The sequence below is a fragment of the Eptatretus burgeri genome, chromosome 5 (genome assembly GCF_056783735.1).
Source record: "Eptatretus burgeri isolate ZD-2024b chromosome 5, Ebu_testis_v1, whole genome shotgun sequence".
In the NCBI taxonomy this organism is placed as follows: Eukaryota; Metazoa; Chordata; class Myxini; order Myxiniformes; family Myxinidae; genus Eptatretus; species Eptatretus burgeri.
The window spans coordinates 18,254,940-18,275,208 of record NC_140965.1 but is presented as its reverse complement, the minus strand read 5'-3'; the positions used below and the strand labels follow the sequence as shown (position 1 = coordinate 18,275,208).

General features: G+C 41.3%; 1 protein-coding gene across 2 annotated transcripts in view; it reads left to right on the top strand.

The window, feature by feature from the left end:
* Nucleotides 1–11,248, top strand: part of LOC147025946 (solute carrier organic anion transporter family member 1C1-like) — a 110,073-nt gene extending 98,825 nt beyond the window's left edge. For both annotated transcript variants that reach the window (XM_085880877.1, XM_085880879.1), the window contains exons 13-15: nucleotides 1,307–1,371; nucleotides 6,471–6,588; nucleotides 10,571–11,248. In XM_085880877.1, coding sequence (XP_085737003.1) covers nucleotides 1,307–1,371; nucleotides 6,471–6,588; nucleotides 10,571–10,874 — 487 coding nt within the window. In that variant the 3' untranslated portion in view covers nucleotides 10,875–11,248. The remainder of the gene's footprint in view (nucleotides 1–1,306; nucleotides 1,372–6,470; nucleotides 6,589–10,570) is intronic.
* Nucleotides 11,249–20,269: the final 9,021 nt, after the last annotated feature.

Below are 20,269 nucleotides of genomic sequence, written 5' to 3'. Positions count from 1 at the left end.
TGAGCCGGGTCTTTATTCCCGATATTCTGTTCATTCTCGCCGGTACATCCTTGGTAGTTCCGCTCGGCTACATCTGATCCGGAAAGGTGCTTGGTAGTTGGTAGTTGGTAGAGTGATCCGGATCGGGCAAGGCGTACCGAGTGCATGGTTCCCCAGTAGACGACAGCGCATGGTTAATTAGGTAAATTGGTTCAAGACAAAAAGACCCTATGCGACGCGGTGGAGGTATTGGCATCCATGGTCACTAAAGCGACCCGCTGCCTCACAAAATTATCCGTGAACGACGGCCTACAATTCCGGGAGTCTGGTGGGAGACGACGTAACCTCCCCCACCTAGCGGTTGTTTCTCCCCACCAGTCCCTGGCCCGCAACAATATATATATATATATATATATATATATATATATATATATATATATATATATATATATATATATATAGATATATATATATATATATATATATATATATATATTAGATATTTTGAGACCCGAGAAGGCTCCCTTCCACCTTCTGAAACCCACATAGAAGTTAACAACCAACGTCACACACACACACACACACACACACACACACACACACACACACACACACACACACACACACACACACACACACACACACACACACACCTACAGTTATGTTTATGGGCAAGGGGGAAATATTTAGATTAAGTCTGTAAGACACCATGTATTTTCATGCAGCTTCAGAGCTTCTTACCTGTATTAACTGAGTGTGTGTTTAGGGTGAGGAGTCTTTAAGTGATATCTGTGAGGAAGAGGGCATTGTCTGATTTTGAGAAAGCTCGGTGAAGGATTCTTGTCTATTCTCCTCTGTAAAGTCGGGTGGGGCCGGAAGGATGGGGGCGACACGTGACGTTACACCCACCAACAGAGGGACATAATTCTTCCTTCACAGCTATCTGTCAGCATGGAAGTTGGAGGGGGGAATTCACCTGTTTCTGGAGATATATAAGGTGAATTCCCTGGGGGTGAAACATGCGCAGGTAATAGGGAGGAGATTATTGGTGGAACCTCTGGGATGTGATTGCTGGAACTTCTGGCGGCAGAGAACCATGTGGCTGATGATGGGTTAGTGTGGAGGCAGAGAATTGTGACCTTGCCTTGGGCACGGCCCATTCCTCGCCATGGGCTCAAGTTTGGCCCATCCTTGCCAGGGGGTCCGTGTTCGGTCCGTCCTCGGGATTGTCCCCTCCTCGCCGTGGACTCTGGATCAGCCCGTATTCACTAAGTTCGGGCCTGGTTTGTGCAACACCTACATTTCTGTTTTTGTTTCTGGAGTGCAGAAGTATTCCTAAACAACTGAAGGCCTTTGCATTGGGTATGCAAACCCTTGTGGTACGTACACTCGGTAAGATCTTTGAATACTTTTACACGATGATGCAGCATTTCTATTTATTTTTAAACTATTTGGTAAAACAAAACTCGACTGGCTCATGTTTGCAATCTTGACAAACTTGAACGTGATGTGCTCAAACTCCACTGTTTGCATGTATGAATGTATTGTATGTATGAATGTACACACAGTGCCTTCAGAAAGGATTCACAGGCCTTGACTTTTTCACAATTTGTTGTATTACAGCCTGAATTTTAAATTAATTAATCTTAAATTTTACGTCACCGATCTACACAAAATACCCCATAATGACAAAGTGAAAACATGTTTTTAGAAAATTTTTACAAGTTCATTAAAAATAGGACCGCGTGTCCTGAAACTCACCTGGATCAGGAGCAACAGCCACTCAAACCCCCCCACAGAACCCCTTGGACCCCAATTTTTTTTTTAATGCTGTGAACAAATTTTGGTACATCATGGGTGATGAAGGTTGTGGTCAAGTTTCATCAAAATTGTGTGTGTAGTTTTGGAGGCGAGAGCAAATACCTATTTTGGGAGGAAAACCTCCCCCCCCCTCCCCTGGTAGACCCCATTAATGAGTGCAGATCTTCTTGATGCGGTCGATACACTTTGGTACATCATGGGTGATGAAGCTTGTGGTCAAGTTTAATAGAAATAGTGTGTGTAGTTTTGGAGAAGAGAGGAAATACTGCACCTATTTTGGTCGGTCAAAACCCCCAGAGACCCCCTGAAAAAGACTAGATCAGCATGGACATATAAGAATAATTTGGAAATGATAATGCAGGTTTTGATGGGCCTAATGGCCTTGTAAGGGAACTCATATTTACGTTAACCACCTTGGGAGGTAAAGACGTTAACCGAATATTTCGGGAGTTAATCTTTTGTTGCTCCGATGAAGAGTCTCTTCATTTTTGTCTCTTTTGTCTCTCAAGGGACTCTGGACACCATTGACCAGTCACAGGGCCAGGCTGAAAGGCAGAGCTGAGATGCTTCGGAAACTGAGGCGTAAAACTGTACGTGTGCTAAGGGTGGACAAGGAGGCCGATGTGCAAGGGATCTGTGAGGGGGTAGAGCATCACCTGTGGTCAAGTGATTCTCGTCCTGCTTAAAGGGGAATCGCGCATTGCGTTCATCCAAGCCCATCCCTCGGTGTATCTTTGTTTATCTCTGTAAAGCGTTTCATTCAGTGAATCGGGATGTCCTCTGGAGGATTCTTGGTCTTCGTGGGGTGCCACCAAAACTGATTGATCTGATGTCTAAACTCTACTCTGGTACTGAGAGTGCTGTGAAGTGTGGTGGTACCATCTCTGACTTATTTCCAGTTGTTACTGGAGTTCGTCAGGGATGTGTACTTGCCCCCACACTTTTCAGCACTTGTATGGACTGGATTTTAGGGAGGATGTCGGAGAGATCAAGCTGCGGTGCATCGTTTGGGAATGTCAAGATCTCTGACCTTGATTTCGCAGATGATGCAGTCATCTTTGCGGAGGCTTTAGATATCCTTTTGTGGGCCCTCGAGGTGCTGAATGAGAGGTTGGAGCCGCTGGGATTACAGGTTTTCTGGGTCAAAACTAAAATCCAGGCTTTCAATGACATCTTGGATGCTGCTGTCCTGTCTGTGTCTGTTTGTGGTGAGGATGTTGAGGTCATGGAGAGATTCACTTACCTTGGCAATGATATTCATGTCTCTGCTCGCTGTGAGTCAGAGGTCAACAGACGTCTGGGTCGGGCCTGGGGAGTCATGGATTCACTGGATAATGGGGTGTGGCGCTGCCGGTACCTTTGCGGGAGGACGAAAGTCCGAGTCTTCAGGTCCTTGGTGCTTCCAGTCTTGCTCTATGGATGTGAGACTTGGATTCTGACCAAGGATCTGAGACGGAGACAATTCCTTTGGTACCAGGTCTCTTCGGAGAATCCTTTGTTATCACTGGTCAGATTTTGTGTCCAACGAGCGGTTGCTGAGAGAGACTCGGATGAGATTTGTTACCTGCATGATCCGTGAGCATCAGCCGCGGCTGTATGGACATGTGGCTCATTTTCCTGACGCCGATCCTGCTCACCAGATTCTCTCAGTGAGGGAGTATCATGCGTGGAGGAGGCCAATGGGCCGACCATGTGCCTCGTGGTTGCAGCAGGTTGACCATCATCTCAAGGAGATGGGGATGGGCCTGGCATCTGCCTGGGGATGGCCAAACGGAGGCCCCTGGAGTACCGGCGGAAAGTGGATGCAGCGGCGCACTGCTCCGGCGCATACTCCCATACCTGACCTGACCTGATGAAGAGTTAATTGTGAAAAGTCAGTTTCTCCTTGCTTTCCACGTTGGTTTGTATAACTCGATCAACGTCATGTTGATTTCATTCATTGTTCTGCCTGTCCGCCAACGCAAATCGAGATTAGCCTTCACCAGCAAGACTAGTTCTTCATTCTGCATTAAGCTATGAGGAATGGCTGAAGGAAACAGGACCTTATACATTACAAAGAAGGCAATTATGAGGGCATCTGATGGAGATGTTTAAAATAATATTTTTAAAATGTTAAAAATAAAAATCAAGAAAATGCGGAAAAGTTTTTCAGCAAAATGACAGTGCTAAGACCAGTTAAGGTAAAGAGAGTTAGGACAATAGTAAGGCAGGAATCTTTCACTCAGAGACTAGTTAATGAGGTCTACCTGAAAAGGTAGTGGCAGGTGAAGCAGGAGATTGGTTTAAATTTGAGTTTGATAGGTACCAATACATGGCTATTGGCAGGAATGGGAGGTAGGTTGTGCATGGATGGGTGATTGCAATGTCTGTGAATGTGAGAGATTCTTGTCAACAGGTGAATGTGCTATGAGTGTTTCCTCATCCTGGAGCAGTCATGATATACGGCAAAAAACAACATCGCTTTACCTGCCCCACCGTTCTGCTCTCCATTCCCCTGAAATTTCATTTAATTTCTCCTCCCTCCTCCCATCAGCCAACCCCCAATGAAATTAAGTGGATAAAACCCATTGCCTGTTCCACATAAAAACGATTTGTTATTTGTACTAATAGGTTGATGATTGACGAATGCCAAAAGTTTCACCGGTATCTCATGGAATTCAGAAATCCCTGTTGATTGAACCACAAACAGGTGACAACTGATAAAAAGTGGGTCTTTCTAAATCATGTCCACTCAATTGAATTGGCTGCAGGTGTTGAACTCCATTGAAGTTGTGGAGACGTCTCAAAGATGATCAAAGGAAATTGGATGCACCAGAGCTCAATTTGGAGTGTCATTGCAAAGGGGTTGAATACTTATTGATGCAAGACATTTCAGCTTTTCATATTTAACACACCTGCACTTTAGTCAGATGAGCTTATGCGATCGAGCAGTGTCCGTGGGTCAATCAGTCAGTCAGTCCGTAAACACTTGGACTTCAACCCTAACAGCTTGAAACAAACACACAATTTTGATTAAACTTGGCCACAAGCTTCATACCTGATGCCTAACGAAGGTGTATTGACCGCATCGAAATCTGCGCTCATTAATGTTTTTTGACCCCACCCTCCCCAATAATAATAGGGATTTGCTCTCTTCTCCGAAACCATGCACACAATTTCAAGGAAACTTAACCACAACCTTCAACACCTAGTGGGGCAACATAGTTAAATATAGCATAACAAATGTGCATTTTATTAGGAAAGCACCAAATTTGGCACACTAGTAGCCTAACATATTATGAACAGATTTGGATATTGGGCCATCTCAAATTCAGCCGCTGATGGCTGTGGCAGCAATTTTCCACTGCCATCAAAAATTTTGAGATGGCCCAATATCCAAATCTGTTCATAATATTATGATAGGCTACTAGTGTGCCAAATTTGGTGCTTTCCCAACAAAATGCACAATTGTTATGCTAAGTTGCCCCACTAACCCATGATGTACCAAAGTATATTGACCGCTTCAAAATCTGCGCTCATTAAATGCTGAGAATCAAGCAAGGAAGCAGCACATGCCATTATTTTTAATTATTTGATATGACTTGGCCGTAGTTCAAGCCGCCGAGCTCCCAGATTCAGAGCAGGCAACCATTACGCCACCGAGACTTGTCATACCTCAATCCTTGTTTCCCACGGTGGCTAGCTTTCCTCCATCAACTTCCTGATGATTTCATCCATTGGCCCTCATAGCTGAGTATTGCTAGCCCTGGAATCAATGTTTTCACTCCACTGGACCCTCTCTATAGTCTGAACCATAACCTCAGCTAACAACTTTCACTGCACTTTCAGATCTCCTCAATGTCTCTGTTCCCCACTGTTTTTCCTTCCCTCTCCCACCCCTCTTGTCTGTTGCTCACCTCGTTGTACATTCTGTGTGTTGGCTCTCATATGAGCCTCGACAGTGTATACAAAATAATAATAAAAAATAGTAATAAAAAAGTCAACATAGACCAAAAGGTCAACAAATAAGGTGTGATTTCTAAAATCCTCAATTTTCATCTGATTGACATGAAATTTCAAGAGTTGTATATTTGGTCATTGAATTCAACCACCAATTATTTTTTGAGGTCAAATTTGTTTTATAGGCTTTGCGAGTATCGTGCTCTGTACGACGTCTTCTTGTTTGTTGGTTCGTCTGTGTGTGTGTGTGTGTGCAGGACATCTCAAAAAGTTGTGGACGGATTAGGATGAAACTTGGTGGACAGGTTGGGTGTGTTTCCACGACAAATGTATTGGATTTCAGTGAAGATCCGAATCCGGATCTGGATACGATAATTATTTAATTTTTAAAGTGATTCTTCACCATTGGGAGATGGTGCCAAAAACGATATATAGCATGATGTTTCAAAAATGTATTGGCCCTGATGTGTGGGTGAGACATTACGTGGCGGAGGTATGTGCTTGATGGTGTGCCCTTCTATAGTTTTAGCTGTTTTCGCCAAGTTTAGAATTCCTTAGGTACAAAGCAGACAGGACTGGCTTTGCCTTTTGAGATGCTTTCCAGTTTACACCGTAAATGTACCTTAGAGAGTCTGAATGAGAGAAGCTGTCCGATGATGATAAATGTATGCTTGTGAAACATCACACATGAAGAACGATTGAATAATTTTGTACTGTGAAACCTCCCACAGCTGGAATCCCAGCACCAATATACTTTGGCGCTGCACTCGACCAGACATGCATAAAGTGGATGGTAAATGCATGCTCAATGCGTGGTGCTTGTCGCCTCTACAACGTGGACAAATTCAGGTGTGTGCGTGTGTGTGTGTGTGTTTCCAACAGGAGGGGAAGGGGGGAGATCTTTCAAAGGTTTCACAATAATAGAAAGCGGGAGCAGTAATATAAGTTGGTCCTCTTTCGTAATGTAAAACATAACTGCTGCACATCTCAATTAATTCCTGTTTTCAAACTCTCCTGACTGACCAACAGTTTGGTGTTGGTGCTGGTCTCATGGACCTAGCCATTTACAAATGCAACTGTTCGTGGATACCTTTAACTATTTGGCAGAACATCAGGGATGTATCTGTATGAATGGCTCATTCATTTGAATGGGTGAATGATTTTTGGACATGACATTTGACCTTGACCTTGAAGACCTCGTGACCTTGACCTGGCCTTGCATGAAAATGAAAGTTCACACTGTCTACTATAACATATCAAAAAACTGGAGGGGTAGTATTTTTTGTTCTCAAGATATTTTCGGCCAAAGTTCAAAGGTCGTAAAAAATACAACCAAATCATGACGTCATAGACATGCCCAGGCTTGTCAGTTTACAGTCAATATTAGCTAGATTACGTTCAAACATGAATGGACTTGTCCAGGCCTGTTTCGCAGTGCTGCCGACGGAAAACAAGGCAAAACTTCATCGAGTTTTTTTTTGTCATACTAGAATACATCGTTCAGAAGATTTTAAACACAAGTTCAATAAATTCCATCAGGGATTTTTTTTTCTAGAGAACAAAAACCTTAAAACGTAGGAATTCGTGTGCAAAAAAGACGAATTCGTACGTAAAATCCAACTTTCTTGAAATACCGAGAAAACAACAAAAAAAGTCCGAACCTGCATCGATGAATCTGCCTTACCAAAGTTCAAGGCATCGCAACCAAAACATGACACCATAACCTCAAGACTAATTGCTACTGAAATAAATGAAAAAAAATCATGCATTTTTTGATTCAGTAGTTAATTTTGTCAAGACAAAATATTATCACTATCTACAACTAGCAAATTAAAATATGAATTTAACACAGAATCATACAAAAAATTCATGAATACAATTTTATCCAAGATAGATAAGTTTAGTCTCAATTATTAATTTTTGTTTTGCTAAAAAGTTTGCTAAATAATCGTTTTCTCGAGGGGAAGGAAACCATGTTCAAGTCACAAGATATCATAGATAAATCTTAACGGGTTTGCCACTTTCTACATAAACTGGTTATTTTAGCACTATCTTGGTCACCAATTTTATAACGAATTCTTATTCCAGAACCGACAACTAATGGTGGATCGGTCACACACAGAATGTCTGAATCTTCAATCCAACATCTGTCCACATCCAGTGGCCAATTGAGATATTTAGTAGGACCATGGGGATGCATGAAATTGATGTAATAGTCACCATACTCATCAGAAATATCCTCTACAAGTCCAATCCATGGATTTTCGTCATAGATAGCACAAACATAGTTTTGCTTACTGATTTCAAACTCTAGTCCTGAGTCATCATCTACCTCATCAGTTTCGCCATCGACTCTAGCTGCACGTACAGTTTTGGGTTCTTCTTCTTGTTTGCTCAGTTTGAATGCTTTTATACTCGATTTTGATAATGGAACAAATCGATGAAATTTTTGAGTACCGGCAATTGTCTTCGCATTTTCCAGTCTTTCTTTCAATTTCAGTTCGTAATCCTCAACAATACCAGGCTGTATATTGATGAAGTGAATTCCTGGAATATTTTCCATGCAAAATTTCATGATAGCATCGGAAGTTAGGATCGCATCTGCGTACGGGCGTTGGAGGCTGGCTTTTGTTAATAACCTCTTTATAGTCCCACCTAACCCGTCACATGCACTTTTGCCATGTGAAGTGGCAAAAAAGTTCCACTCAGCATTGATTCCAAAGTCCTCCAAATGAAAGCACAGGTTCAAAAAATTATACTTATTTTTATATTGTTCCGCGCATCCATCAAATATCTATGTACGTCATGATTTGGTTGCATTTTTACGACCTTTGAACTTTGGCCGAAAATATCTGGAGAACAAAAATACTACCCCTCCGGTTTTTTGATATGTTATAGTAGACAGTATGAACTTTCATTTTCATGCAAGGTCAGGTCAAGGTCACAAGGTCGTCAAGGTCAAGGTCAAATGTCATGTCCAAAAATCATCCACCCCTAACTTCACTAGATCGACGAACCGATGCTGGATTTTGCATTCTATGGACAATTACCTTTCCAACGACACCAAAATAATCGAGATAGGGCAATGGGTTGCTGAGATATGAGGATTTGAATTTTGGTCGAAACGCGACATTGGTCGAATAGGTCAAAAGTTCTCAAGGTCATATATCGTCAACCCCTAGTCCGATTTAGCTAAAATTTTGTATGTGAACATAGACTATCATATGTAACATACATGCAAAAAATTAGCCAAATCTGAGGGGGTCGGGTTTCCACCCTTGGGTGAACTGTGGCAGAATGACCCCTCAAAAACAGGATATTGTAATTGGCTCCTGTCTGTCCATTTATCCATCACACTATCATCTCCTAAATGGTTGTGAAGAAGTTTACCAAACCTGGTAGCTATGATCACCATTTTCCAAGAAGGTATGAGAGTAGTATCTTTTTTGGAGCGGGACCAAGAGATCAGGTAGCAAAAAAAATGCAATTTCAGGCACATTTTAAAACACTTTTTGATTAAACTTTTCATATGCAATCAACATTGGGACACGCATGAAATATGTCACGATTTTTTGGATTTAACCCCTGGCTCATGTCCCATGGGTTGGGCACTTATTAGGGTCACAGATGTAAAAACAGAAGATTTTTTTTTAACTTAAAATTTGATATTGGGTCATTCCTGGTGGAACTTTTGGCCATACTTCAAGTTTGCTTTCGGGGGGAAGTGTGGGGATTTGCAATTACACGCCATCAACTTCGTTCTCGTCTCTGTTGTGTCTGTATTCATTGAAATACTTTCAAGGCACCTTCTCTTCCCTCTTCTTCAATCCAACTGCTTTTAGAAAGATTTGTCATCATCCCTGACGAATCTATTCCTTAACTAGTAATAATAGTCAAGAGCTAGTGACTGCTTCAGAGAAGGTGGCAACAATGGATATCCCCCCCAAACGAGAGTGGAAAAAGCGCATGTTCTCACGGCAGTAAACTTGTGCCATCACAAATTCTGTTTGGGCAAATTGATAGTTTAATTCTAACTTAATTACCCCCATGCAATCGAAGCAAAATGCAGGGTTAAGCAATTGAGTCACCCTGTCTGTTTGTCTGCAGGCATCAGTTTATAATCGAGAAACAACTTAATTTCAATTGGATTTTACATTTTCAATACTACAACACGAATCAGAACACAAACCTGCAGTTTCACAGATCTTTGGCTCTGAATTTGGCAATTTGTGCGGAATCTCGTCCCGATTGCGCATGCGTGTAGAGTGAAGCGATTTTTCTTAAAAAAAAAAAACCTGCCTGCCTGTCTGGTAGTCAAACAAAATTGAAAATCATTCCAAACAAGAATCTTATTGTTTTTTTATGGATGTCATAAAGGACACAAACAACAGGCATAAATCACTAATTTAATATGTTCGATTAAGTGGCATAAAAGACCTGCATTAATGGTGGTAAACTTCAGGTTTGTTTTTTTGTTACAGCCTTTAAAACCTTTAATTGTATTTCAATTGAATGATATGCTGAACATTTAGACCCCAAATCACCTTCTTGGCATTCTCAATAACCTTCCGTTTCACAGTACTTGGAAAAATATTCAGAGTAACTGTGAGATTCAGCATTCAGATAAATATGGCAGCACTTAGCACTGTTTGTTTAGTGCAAAACTAAAAGCAGCAATTGAAAAGACCCTTCCCATGTCATTTTTCTCAAAGACTGAAGGTAAGGTGTTCTATGAACTCTCCAGTTTTTTTTTTCCTTCCACTTCAACTTTCCTGACTTTTGTCATGACTTCAAAGCTCCTCTGATTCCCTACATACACCTTTCCATCCAGGGTGACATTCTTTTCGATGATGAGCAGCCTGCGCTTTGTCGGCTTGATATTCATCCTCGCTACGATCAAACTTGTTCTGCGCCGGGAGAGCAAGGAAAACGAACAGGCAGCAAAGGAAAACGGACAGGAGGATCAAATGCAAGCCTTGGGACCCTCCAATGGTAAGGCAGGCAATGAGACCCTCTGCGACCCGCTCACCACCCAGGTGCTAGGTGAGGTGAACAGATCGAGCGATGCACTCAAAGCCTCTGATGTCTGTGTCGATGGAGCTTTAACAGAGGTGGACCAAGAGAGTATTGTTTAGCTGAGTTGAATGGCTAACCACTTAAAGGCCTCATCATTTACCAATCCCAGCATTTCGTAGTGGAACATTATTTGGAACTACTGTGGGTGACACCAATTTCACTTCAAATTTCTGAAGCCATTGTGGGCAACTTCATGCTGTTGATGCATTAATGGTTTGCATCATTAATTTCACATGCAGACCAATGTGAACTGTACATTTTACTCTTTATGTATTGTGTGTACTTTGTGTTTCAGATTCTGACGTTTTATATGAATCGTACTGTCTGTTTGAATACAATTCATTCTTAAATTCACTAAAGTGTGGGATCATGGGATCACACACCCTTCATGTAGTATTCACGAAAATAAAGGGAATGGCAAATGGAAAACATGTATTTGGTGTTCATGGTTATGTTCAGTGTTTGCATCCTCTTTGACTGTGCATTGCTGCATTGTGTGTGAATCACAAGGATATAAGGAGACATCAGTGTACTTTTACATGAATCACGAGGAGACAATGGAGAAATCAACACAGTATATTGGATTTGAGCCTGGGATCCCAGAATCGTATGTGTACAGTTCACAGTTCTCAGGTGGAAACAATTATGCTCACCCAAGTGCTTAGATGGTAATGTCTTAAGTTTTAGGTTGTTTCAATCACCTTTCCTCGTGTAGATAAACCATACAATGGTTGTTGTGCATATTAAAATAATGCCATGTAGAATTTACTCAAAGAGCATAGCAAAGTAGAGAATCCATCCATCTGGACCATACTCTGTGCAGAGCGTTGGTGTTGCCTAAGCAGTTTCCTTCACTATTGGGCACAATTCTGGACAGGTCACCACTCCGACACAGGATACCAGCAAGCTGGCACTCATTTTGCCGACATCGGAAGGATGGCAGGCAGAGTCAACCCCACCTGGCATTAATTCAACAGCTGAGTGGGATTTGAACTCAGGATCCTCGGATTCCAAGCCCACCACCCTCATCATTAAGTCAACACCAAGCATAGAGTAGAGAATGCCTGTGTGTAAAGAGAAATAAACTTGTTCCTTGGTGTCAACAATAAATAAGAAAGAAAATGCTTTGTAAGTTGGTAATGCATGGGGAAGTCCACATGCCATGTTCCCCTTTGCTGGCAAATCACAGTCTTGGCAGACCATGAGGTTGTTGTCTTATTGTCCCAGACAGTTCTCTCGAACAGGCCTGCGTCATGGAGGCGGCCAATCGATCTCCCACATCCAAGATGGTGTACCGTCATGTTCATAATGCCAGGGCAGAGAGAGAGAGAGAGAGAGAGAGAGAGAGAGAGAGAGAGAGAGAGAGAGAGAGAGAGAGAGAGAGAGAGAGAGAGAGAGAGAGAGAGAGAGAGAGAGAGAGAGAGAGAGAGAGAGAGAGAGAGAGAGAGAGAGAGAGAGAGAAACAGAGAGAAACAGAGAGAGAGAGAAACAGAGAGAAACAGAGAGAAACAGAGAGAGAAACAGAGAGAAACAGAGAGAAACAGAGAGAAACAGAGAGAAACAGAGAGAAACAGAGAGAAACAGAGAACTGGCCCATCAGGACCCGTTGCATTTTAGGGGGGGGGGGACAACCACCACAATGAGCTATCTTGTTTCTTTGTTTTTTTTGAAATGATGTTCACGGGTCATCTAGTATCATATAATACTAGCAGGTACCTGCAGATATTCCACGTCATGTAAAATTTGACTTCAACAATATTTTTGCCGATGACATTCCCTGTATGCATGTACTGTCGGCTCTCGGCCATTGGAAGTGAGGCCGTGCAATCCCTCAGACACTACTGGTCTTCAACAATATTTTGCCCGTCAGTCAAAACAACATCCAATTCACAAATGTAACACAGAAATTCCATGGAATTGCTACTCAAGTGATTGTGATCAGCCTAATTGAGTAATTGTATCCTAAATAAATTATCCGAAATTAATCATCTTCAAAAAACCAATAGATGAAAGAATCTAATCAAGAAGGTGAGGAAGGGCTTTTACAGAAGTCAGTTGGAGTGGAGAAAGTTAAAAAAACTAAAAAAAACTAGGGCACCCAGTAGAGCGCATACCACCGCCACGCAAGGCCTGATCCACGAAACCATCGGGCCCAATATATTTTTGAAATATCATTCTGTATATCGTTTTTAGCCCCATTTCTCAATGGTGAAGAATCACTTTGCATATGAAATAATTCTCATATACGGATTCGGATCTTCAATAAAATCGAATCAATGCATCCTTGTCACGCACCCAACATGTCCACCAAGTTTCGTCCGAATCCGTCCACAACTTTTTGAGATATCGTGCAATATATCGTTTTTGGCCCTATCTCTCAATGGTGAAGAATCACTTTAAAAGTTCTCGTAGTCGGATCCGGATCCGGATCTTCACCAAAATTGAACTAATTATTCCTCGTCACACACTCAACATGGCCACCAAGTTTCGGTGGAATCCATTCTCAACTTGTTGAGCTTTCGTTCTATGCATCATTTTTGGCCCTCTCTCTCAATGGCGAAGAATCACTTAAAAGTTCTAGTAGTCAGATCCAGAACCGGATCTTCACAAAAATATAATCAGTTCGTCCTTGTCACACACCGAACCTGTCCACAAAATTTAATTCAAATCCGTACACAACTTTTTTTGAGATATCTTGCACAAAAACAGACAAACAAACAAGCAGTCATAAACTGGTACTTACGAAATCGTCAACTTGACCTCAGACCTTGTCTAATAAAAGCATGAATCAGTCAGAATCCCAAGGGGAGCTTGAATTCTGAATTCGTTGTGGTCTACGTTTTTACACTGTGGTTTGCAGATAATGAGTCCCAGACAAAAACTAGATTTCTTATAAAAATTCCATTTTTTTTGTTTTTATTTTTTTTAAAAAAAGTGATTCAGTACCAGCAGGATATGCCAGATAATAGGTGTATTACTTTTCAGAAGAATCTGATAAAAGACTTATTATTTATTATATATATATATATATATATATATATATATATATATATATATATATATATATATATATATATATCAGTTATTCATCGCTGTTCCAGAATTTCGACAACCGAGTGTTAAGCGTCCTAAGCGATCGCAAAAACCGAAGACAAAATTAAAATCGAAGTTAAAACGAACTCGTAACGTCGAGCGAAGCAAAAATACTCCATTTCTCCACATGAATTTACGGAATTATGTTTGACCTCACTGTGACCTTGACCTTTGACCGATTTTGACCAAAATATAATCAGCACTAGCCATCACCCTCCTGAATCACGTGGTGTAATTTGACGTTGGTAGGTTCTTCCGTTCTCGAGTTATCGTGCCTACAAACAAACAAACAAACAAACAAACAAACAAACCAGCAGTCATAAACTGGTACTTACGAAATCGTCAACTTGACCTCAGACCTTGTCTAATAAAAGCATGAATCAGTCAGAATCCCAAGGGGAGCTTGAATTCTGAATTCGTTGTGGTCTACGTTTTTACACTGTGGTTTGCAGATAATGAGTCCCAGACAAAAACTAGATTTCTTATAAAAATTCCATTTTTTTTGTTTTTATTTTTAAAAAAAAAGTGATTCAGTACCAGCAGGATATGCCAGATAATAGGTGTATTACTTTTCAGAAGAATCTGATAAAAGACTTATTATTTATTATATATATATATATATATATATATATATATATATATATATATATATATATATATCAGTTATTCATCGCTGTTCCAGAATTTCGACAACCGAGTGTTAAGCGTCCTAAGCGATCACAAAAACCGAAGACAAAATTAAAATCGAAGTTAAAACGAGCTTGTAACGTCGAGCGAAGCAAAAATACTCCATTTCTCCACATGAATTTATGGAATTATGTTTGACCTCACTGTGACCTTGACCTTTGACCGATTTTGACCAAAATATAATCAGCACTAGCCATCACCCTCCTGAATCACGTGGTGTAATTTGACGTTGGTAGGTTCTTCCGTTCTCGAGTTATCGTGCCTACAAACAAACAAACAAACAAACAAACAAGCAGTCATAGACTGGTACTTACGAAATTGTCAACTTTACCTCTGACCTTGTCTAATAAAAGCTGTCTCTGGAGAAGGTAGGGACACAAACCAGAAGTTTCTACGATGATTCTGTACCAAACCATCAAAAATCGAATGTTTTGGATGTTTGACCTCACTGTGACCTTGGCCTTTGACTGATTTTGACCAAAATATAATCAGCGCAAGCCACCACCCTCCTGAATCACGTGGTGTAATTTGACATTGGAAGCTTCTTCCGTTCTCGAGTTATCATTTTTTGGATGTTTGACCTCACTGTGACCTTGACCTTTGACCGATTTTGACCAAAATCTAATCAGCACTAGCCATCACCCTCCTGAATCACGTGGTGTAATTTGACATTGGTAGCTTCTTCGGTTCCCGAGTTATCTGTACCAAACCATCAAAAATCGAATATTTGACCTTGCTGTGACCTTGACCTTTGACCGATTTTGACAAAAATCTAATCAGCACTAGCCATCACCCTCCTGAATCACGTGGTGTAATTTGACATTGGTAGCTTCTTCCGTTCTCGAGTTATCTGTACCAAGCCATCAAAAATCGAATATTTGACCTCACCGTGACCTTGACCTTTGACCGATTTTGACAAAAATCTAATCAGCACTAGCCATCACCCTCCTGAATCACGTGGTGTAATTTGACATTGGTAGCTTCTTCCGTTCTCGAGTTATCGTGCCTACAAACAAACAAACAAACAAACAGAAACGGAAGGCATCAATATACTTACGAAATCTTTAGATTTGGTAAGTAACAAACAGAAACGGAAGTCATCAATATACTTAAGAAATCTTTAGATTTGGTAAGTAACAAACAGAAACGGAAGGCATCAATATACTTACGAAATCTTTAGATTTGGTAAGTAACAAACAGAAACGGAAGTCATCAATATACTTAAGAAATCTTTAGATTTCATAAGTGACAAACACATAAACAAACACACAAACAAACAAACAAACATAAATGGAACTGATCGATATACTTACAAAATTTTTAGATTTCGTAAGTAGCAAACACACAAACAGAGGACGGAAGTCATCAATATACTTACGAAATCTTTATATTTCGTAAGTAACAAACAGACAGACGGTGGTAAAAACATAATCTTCCACCTTTGGTGGCACGATATCTCAGAAAGTTGTGGACAGATTTGGATTAAACTTGGTGGACAGGTTGGGTGTGTGACGACGAATTGCTTCAATTTTGGTGAAGATCCGAATCCGGATCTGGATACGAGAATTATTTAATTTTAAAGTGATTCTTCACCATTGAGAGATAGGGCCAAAAACTATATATAGCATGATATCTCAAAAATGTATTGGGCCGGATATGTTCTCGTGGATCAGGCATGACGTGGCGGAGGTGTGCGCTCTGCCGAGTGACCTAGTTAAAGCATGGAATGGTCTCCCTGGAAAGGCAATGGTGGCAGAAACAGTAGGTAGGTTTAAATTGGAATTAGATAGGTACCTAGAAGTACTGGAGATAGAGTGGTACAGGAATATCATCAGGATCTGTAAGTTGCTGGAGTATAGATGGGTGATTGTGTACATCTGTGCTGAGTGTGATATCTGTGTGAGGTCTCGTCAAGGGAGAGTGCGTGGTTGGTGTTGTCTATTGTTCGCCCAACCCGCTCCTCCCCCTCCAAATTTTTTTTTTAATTCCCCATTTTTAATTTTTTGCACTTTTGTGATATCCCTGAGCCTGTCACATGTTATATTGTTTTGACAGATTTATTTAATCTGGGATTGGTGTGGAACATGCATAATGGGCCGAATGGCCTCTTCCTGCATCTAATTTCCTTCTTATTATTCCTTGGTATTAATGATGAAATGTTTAATTCACAATCCCACGACATTCTGTCATCTCACGATATTTTACGTGAAAGATGTACAGACGTGACAAGCAAATTATTATTTTATAGACTAATGGGGCACCCATGAAAAACCCACAGGCATAGACATGCAAGACATTTAGACATGTTGAGTGAGATACTGTACGTAGACTTTTACAAAATTGGTCCTGGCAATTCATCAGATCCAGAAATTATGTAATCTACACAACTTATTTCCTTCGCATAATATGTGAATACATGTTCATGCACATGTGAAATACAGTTTGTAATGTGTAATTCCACGTTATGTAAAATGCGACTTCAACATCTCAATTCTCCCCTGCACCTCTCTTCACCCTCCTTCCACTCTCTCCTCTCTCCCTCATCGTGCACACAGCACAAGGGAGAGGGGGCAGTGGGAGAGGATCGAGAGGAGGAAGGTAGGGGTGAGGGATGGAAGAGGATTGTGAGGGACTACTTCTGCCTTGACTTGATTGACTTGAGAGGAGGGAGAGGGGGGAGAACCTGCCTTTCCTCAGGTTGAGGTTTCCATTGGGGTTTATACACACAATTCCCTTAACCATAATTCCTAATTAATGATTACCACCCATGATCCCCTGTATGGTGCACATTCAAACAAGATGATGCTTTAGCTGACATGTCCCTACTTACAACATTTAGATTGGCTAACTACACGTACACGGACCATGCTCCTCTATGCATTCCGATCTGCTCTATGCAACAGTATTGTTTAATTATATAGTTGGAAAACAGTTAATTCGCCTTAAACTCTTTATATACCCCAGGAACATGAAAAAATACAATCGGGCAACAGTTTGATCCTCAACTTCAGTTTTCAGTCACTGTACTTTTCATAAGTAAAAATAAATAACTAATTCCCAAACAAGGAACCCTACCCTCTCTCTTTGACTCCCCCTCCCTCCTCTCGTCTCGTGTCCTCTCCTCCCCTTCTCTTCTCTGCCCCCCTCATCGCGTCCGACCAGATACATTCAAAACGGCTATGAGAATGCATTTTTGTCTAAAAACGCCAATATCTATCCAATTAAATCACCTTTTGCTGAAACCAAAATTTAAACCATCTTAGTGACAACAAAAAAGAAGAATAGCCCCATGGGAGACTGATTGCTATTTCCCCAACAGGCGTGGTGAAAATAAGGAATTAAGGGGAAAGGGCAATGGCTCCTCTTCCTGAAGTGATACAGTCATTGGGAGCACGACTTAAGTTAATGGCATGGTCCTTATGTTTCATGAAGTTTGGTCAAAAAAAATGACCTGAATTTGAAGCGAAACACCCCTTTTCAGGCTCTTATAGAGGTGGATCTGGATGGGGATCTTATAGAGGTACCAAATTTGGTCCATATCGGTCGGGTAGTGTGAGAGTAGAAGATGTTTTAGTCAAATGTTAACAGATGTACATATGGACGGACGGCCGGACACCAGGACCCACTTTATAAGCATATTTTGGAGAAATAACCTAATAAGTAATTAATCATCTATACCATAATACTCTCCTCCAGTGTGTCTGTCCGTTTAGGGTATGGCTTCAAAATCAAATCGCCACCATTTTGTTTGCTCCGTATAGCCTCTTTTTGTATGGCTTGCACTTTCTTACTCTCTCATGGCTTTATCTTATCTCTAATTCGATGTCTGATTTCATTTTTAACTCACCTGGAACGCAGTTCAAGGGAGCTTATAGGATGGCGCATCGTCCGTCCGTCCGTCAACACTTACAACTTCTCCGAAACCGCAGATGGGATTGTGACCAAACTTCGCTGAAATGATGTTTAGTATTTTGCAACTTAAGTTTTTTTCAAGGCATCAAGGAAAAAAAACCCTAAAACAAAACAGAAAAACCAAATTGGGTTCTAAGTGGGTCTAGCGGGCGTCAAAGTGGGTCCGGGTTTGACCTTTCAAAATTGGTACTTGCTTTCTCCTCTGAAACTACACACACCATTTCAATGAAACTTGGCCACAACCTTCATCACCTGAAATGTACCAAGATTTGTTTACGGCATTAGAAAATCAGGTTCTAAGGGAGTCTTATGGGGAAAGGGTGCCCCCCGAAATAGGTATTTGCTCTCGTTTTCTTTTCTTCCCCACAAAATAGGTAAAGGTATGGCGTTAACTCATGTTGTGCTCCTCATGACTGTATCACTTCAGAAAGGAGGCCCGTGGCCCCTTTCCCCTAATCCCTCATTTTCACCCTGCCTATTGGGAAAATCACCGTCATTCCCGCACGGGGTTATTAATTATTATAATATACATGTTGTTACGACAAAAAAGAAAAGAAAAATCTTTCCACCTTTTCACTTCTCACCTTACACCTCCCGTAACCACGTGATATCTCTACGGCCGCTTCCTCTTCCTGTAACTGTCACTGACCTACCATCTTCCTTCTACTTTCGCCATACACCTTCATGATTTTTTTTCTTCAACCTTTATTTTACCTAATCTTACCTGATCATTATCAAAAATAAAACTAAATAATTACGGTCTCTTAAAATGTTTCAACTTTCTCTGTCACACGCGTGGTTCTCAGCATTGTATCATAATTCACTACTCTTCATCATCTTCTTCTTATTCAAAAGACTGTTTCCAGTTCGACCTTTCCTTCATCCCGTGTCTAAAAAGCCATACTGTTACAATGTTTCTTTTACGCCATTCTCTGAATTCACCTTCACTACATCCTTCACGCAATGTCTTTAAACATGCTGTATATACGAGCTGTCATGTTCTATAAAGCTACCACCACGCACATGCACAGTGTGTGCCTCTCTCTGGAAATTTATATGGCGTCTGGCCTTTCACTCGGCAATCCTTCAGATACGCCACAATTGGCGACGAGGATGGGATGTTGAGAGATGTTTTAGTTATTGGCAACAATAAGGAAACGATCCTCCGGAAATTGTTGGTTGTTCCCGATCTCGATCTGACTCAAGCTGTGTCAACCGCAACTGCCTGCGTGACTACGGATGGGGGGCTGTGTGTTATCAGCGGCAGAGAGCGGGACTCCCAGCCGAGTTCATGTAATGATGTGAACAAACTGAGCTCATCATCATCATCAGCTGTGAAGCCCAGATATCCTCAATTTCACAGATCTGCTCAACACATCACCTCGTTTGATCATGCAAGCTCGTCTGTGCCAAAGCAGAGCAGTGGATCGTCGGGTTCTCCAACAGGTAAACCATGTTGGCGTTGTGGGGACAGACACTTATCCCACCTGTGTCGTTTCAAACATTGCTCCTGTCATAACTGCGGGAAACTTGGTCCTCTATGCAAGATGTGTTGCCAGACATACCAACACGGTACGAATCACCACATGATCGGTTTGGCCACGCCAGTGACCGGTGGTGAAGCCATACCTCCTGCTTCAAAGGAGCACGATTTGCTCAGTATGTCGGATAAAATCAAACCCATTGTGGTGGATGTCAGGGTGAATGACGTTGCCGTGGAAATGGAGCTGGACACCGGGGCCAGCCAGTCAATCATGAGTTC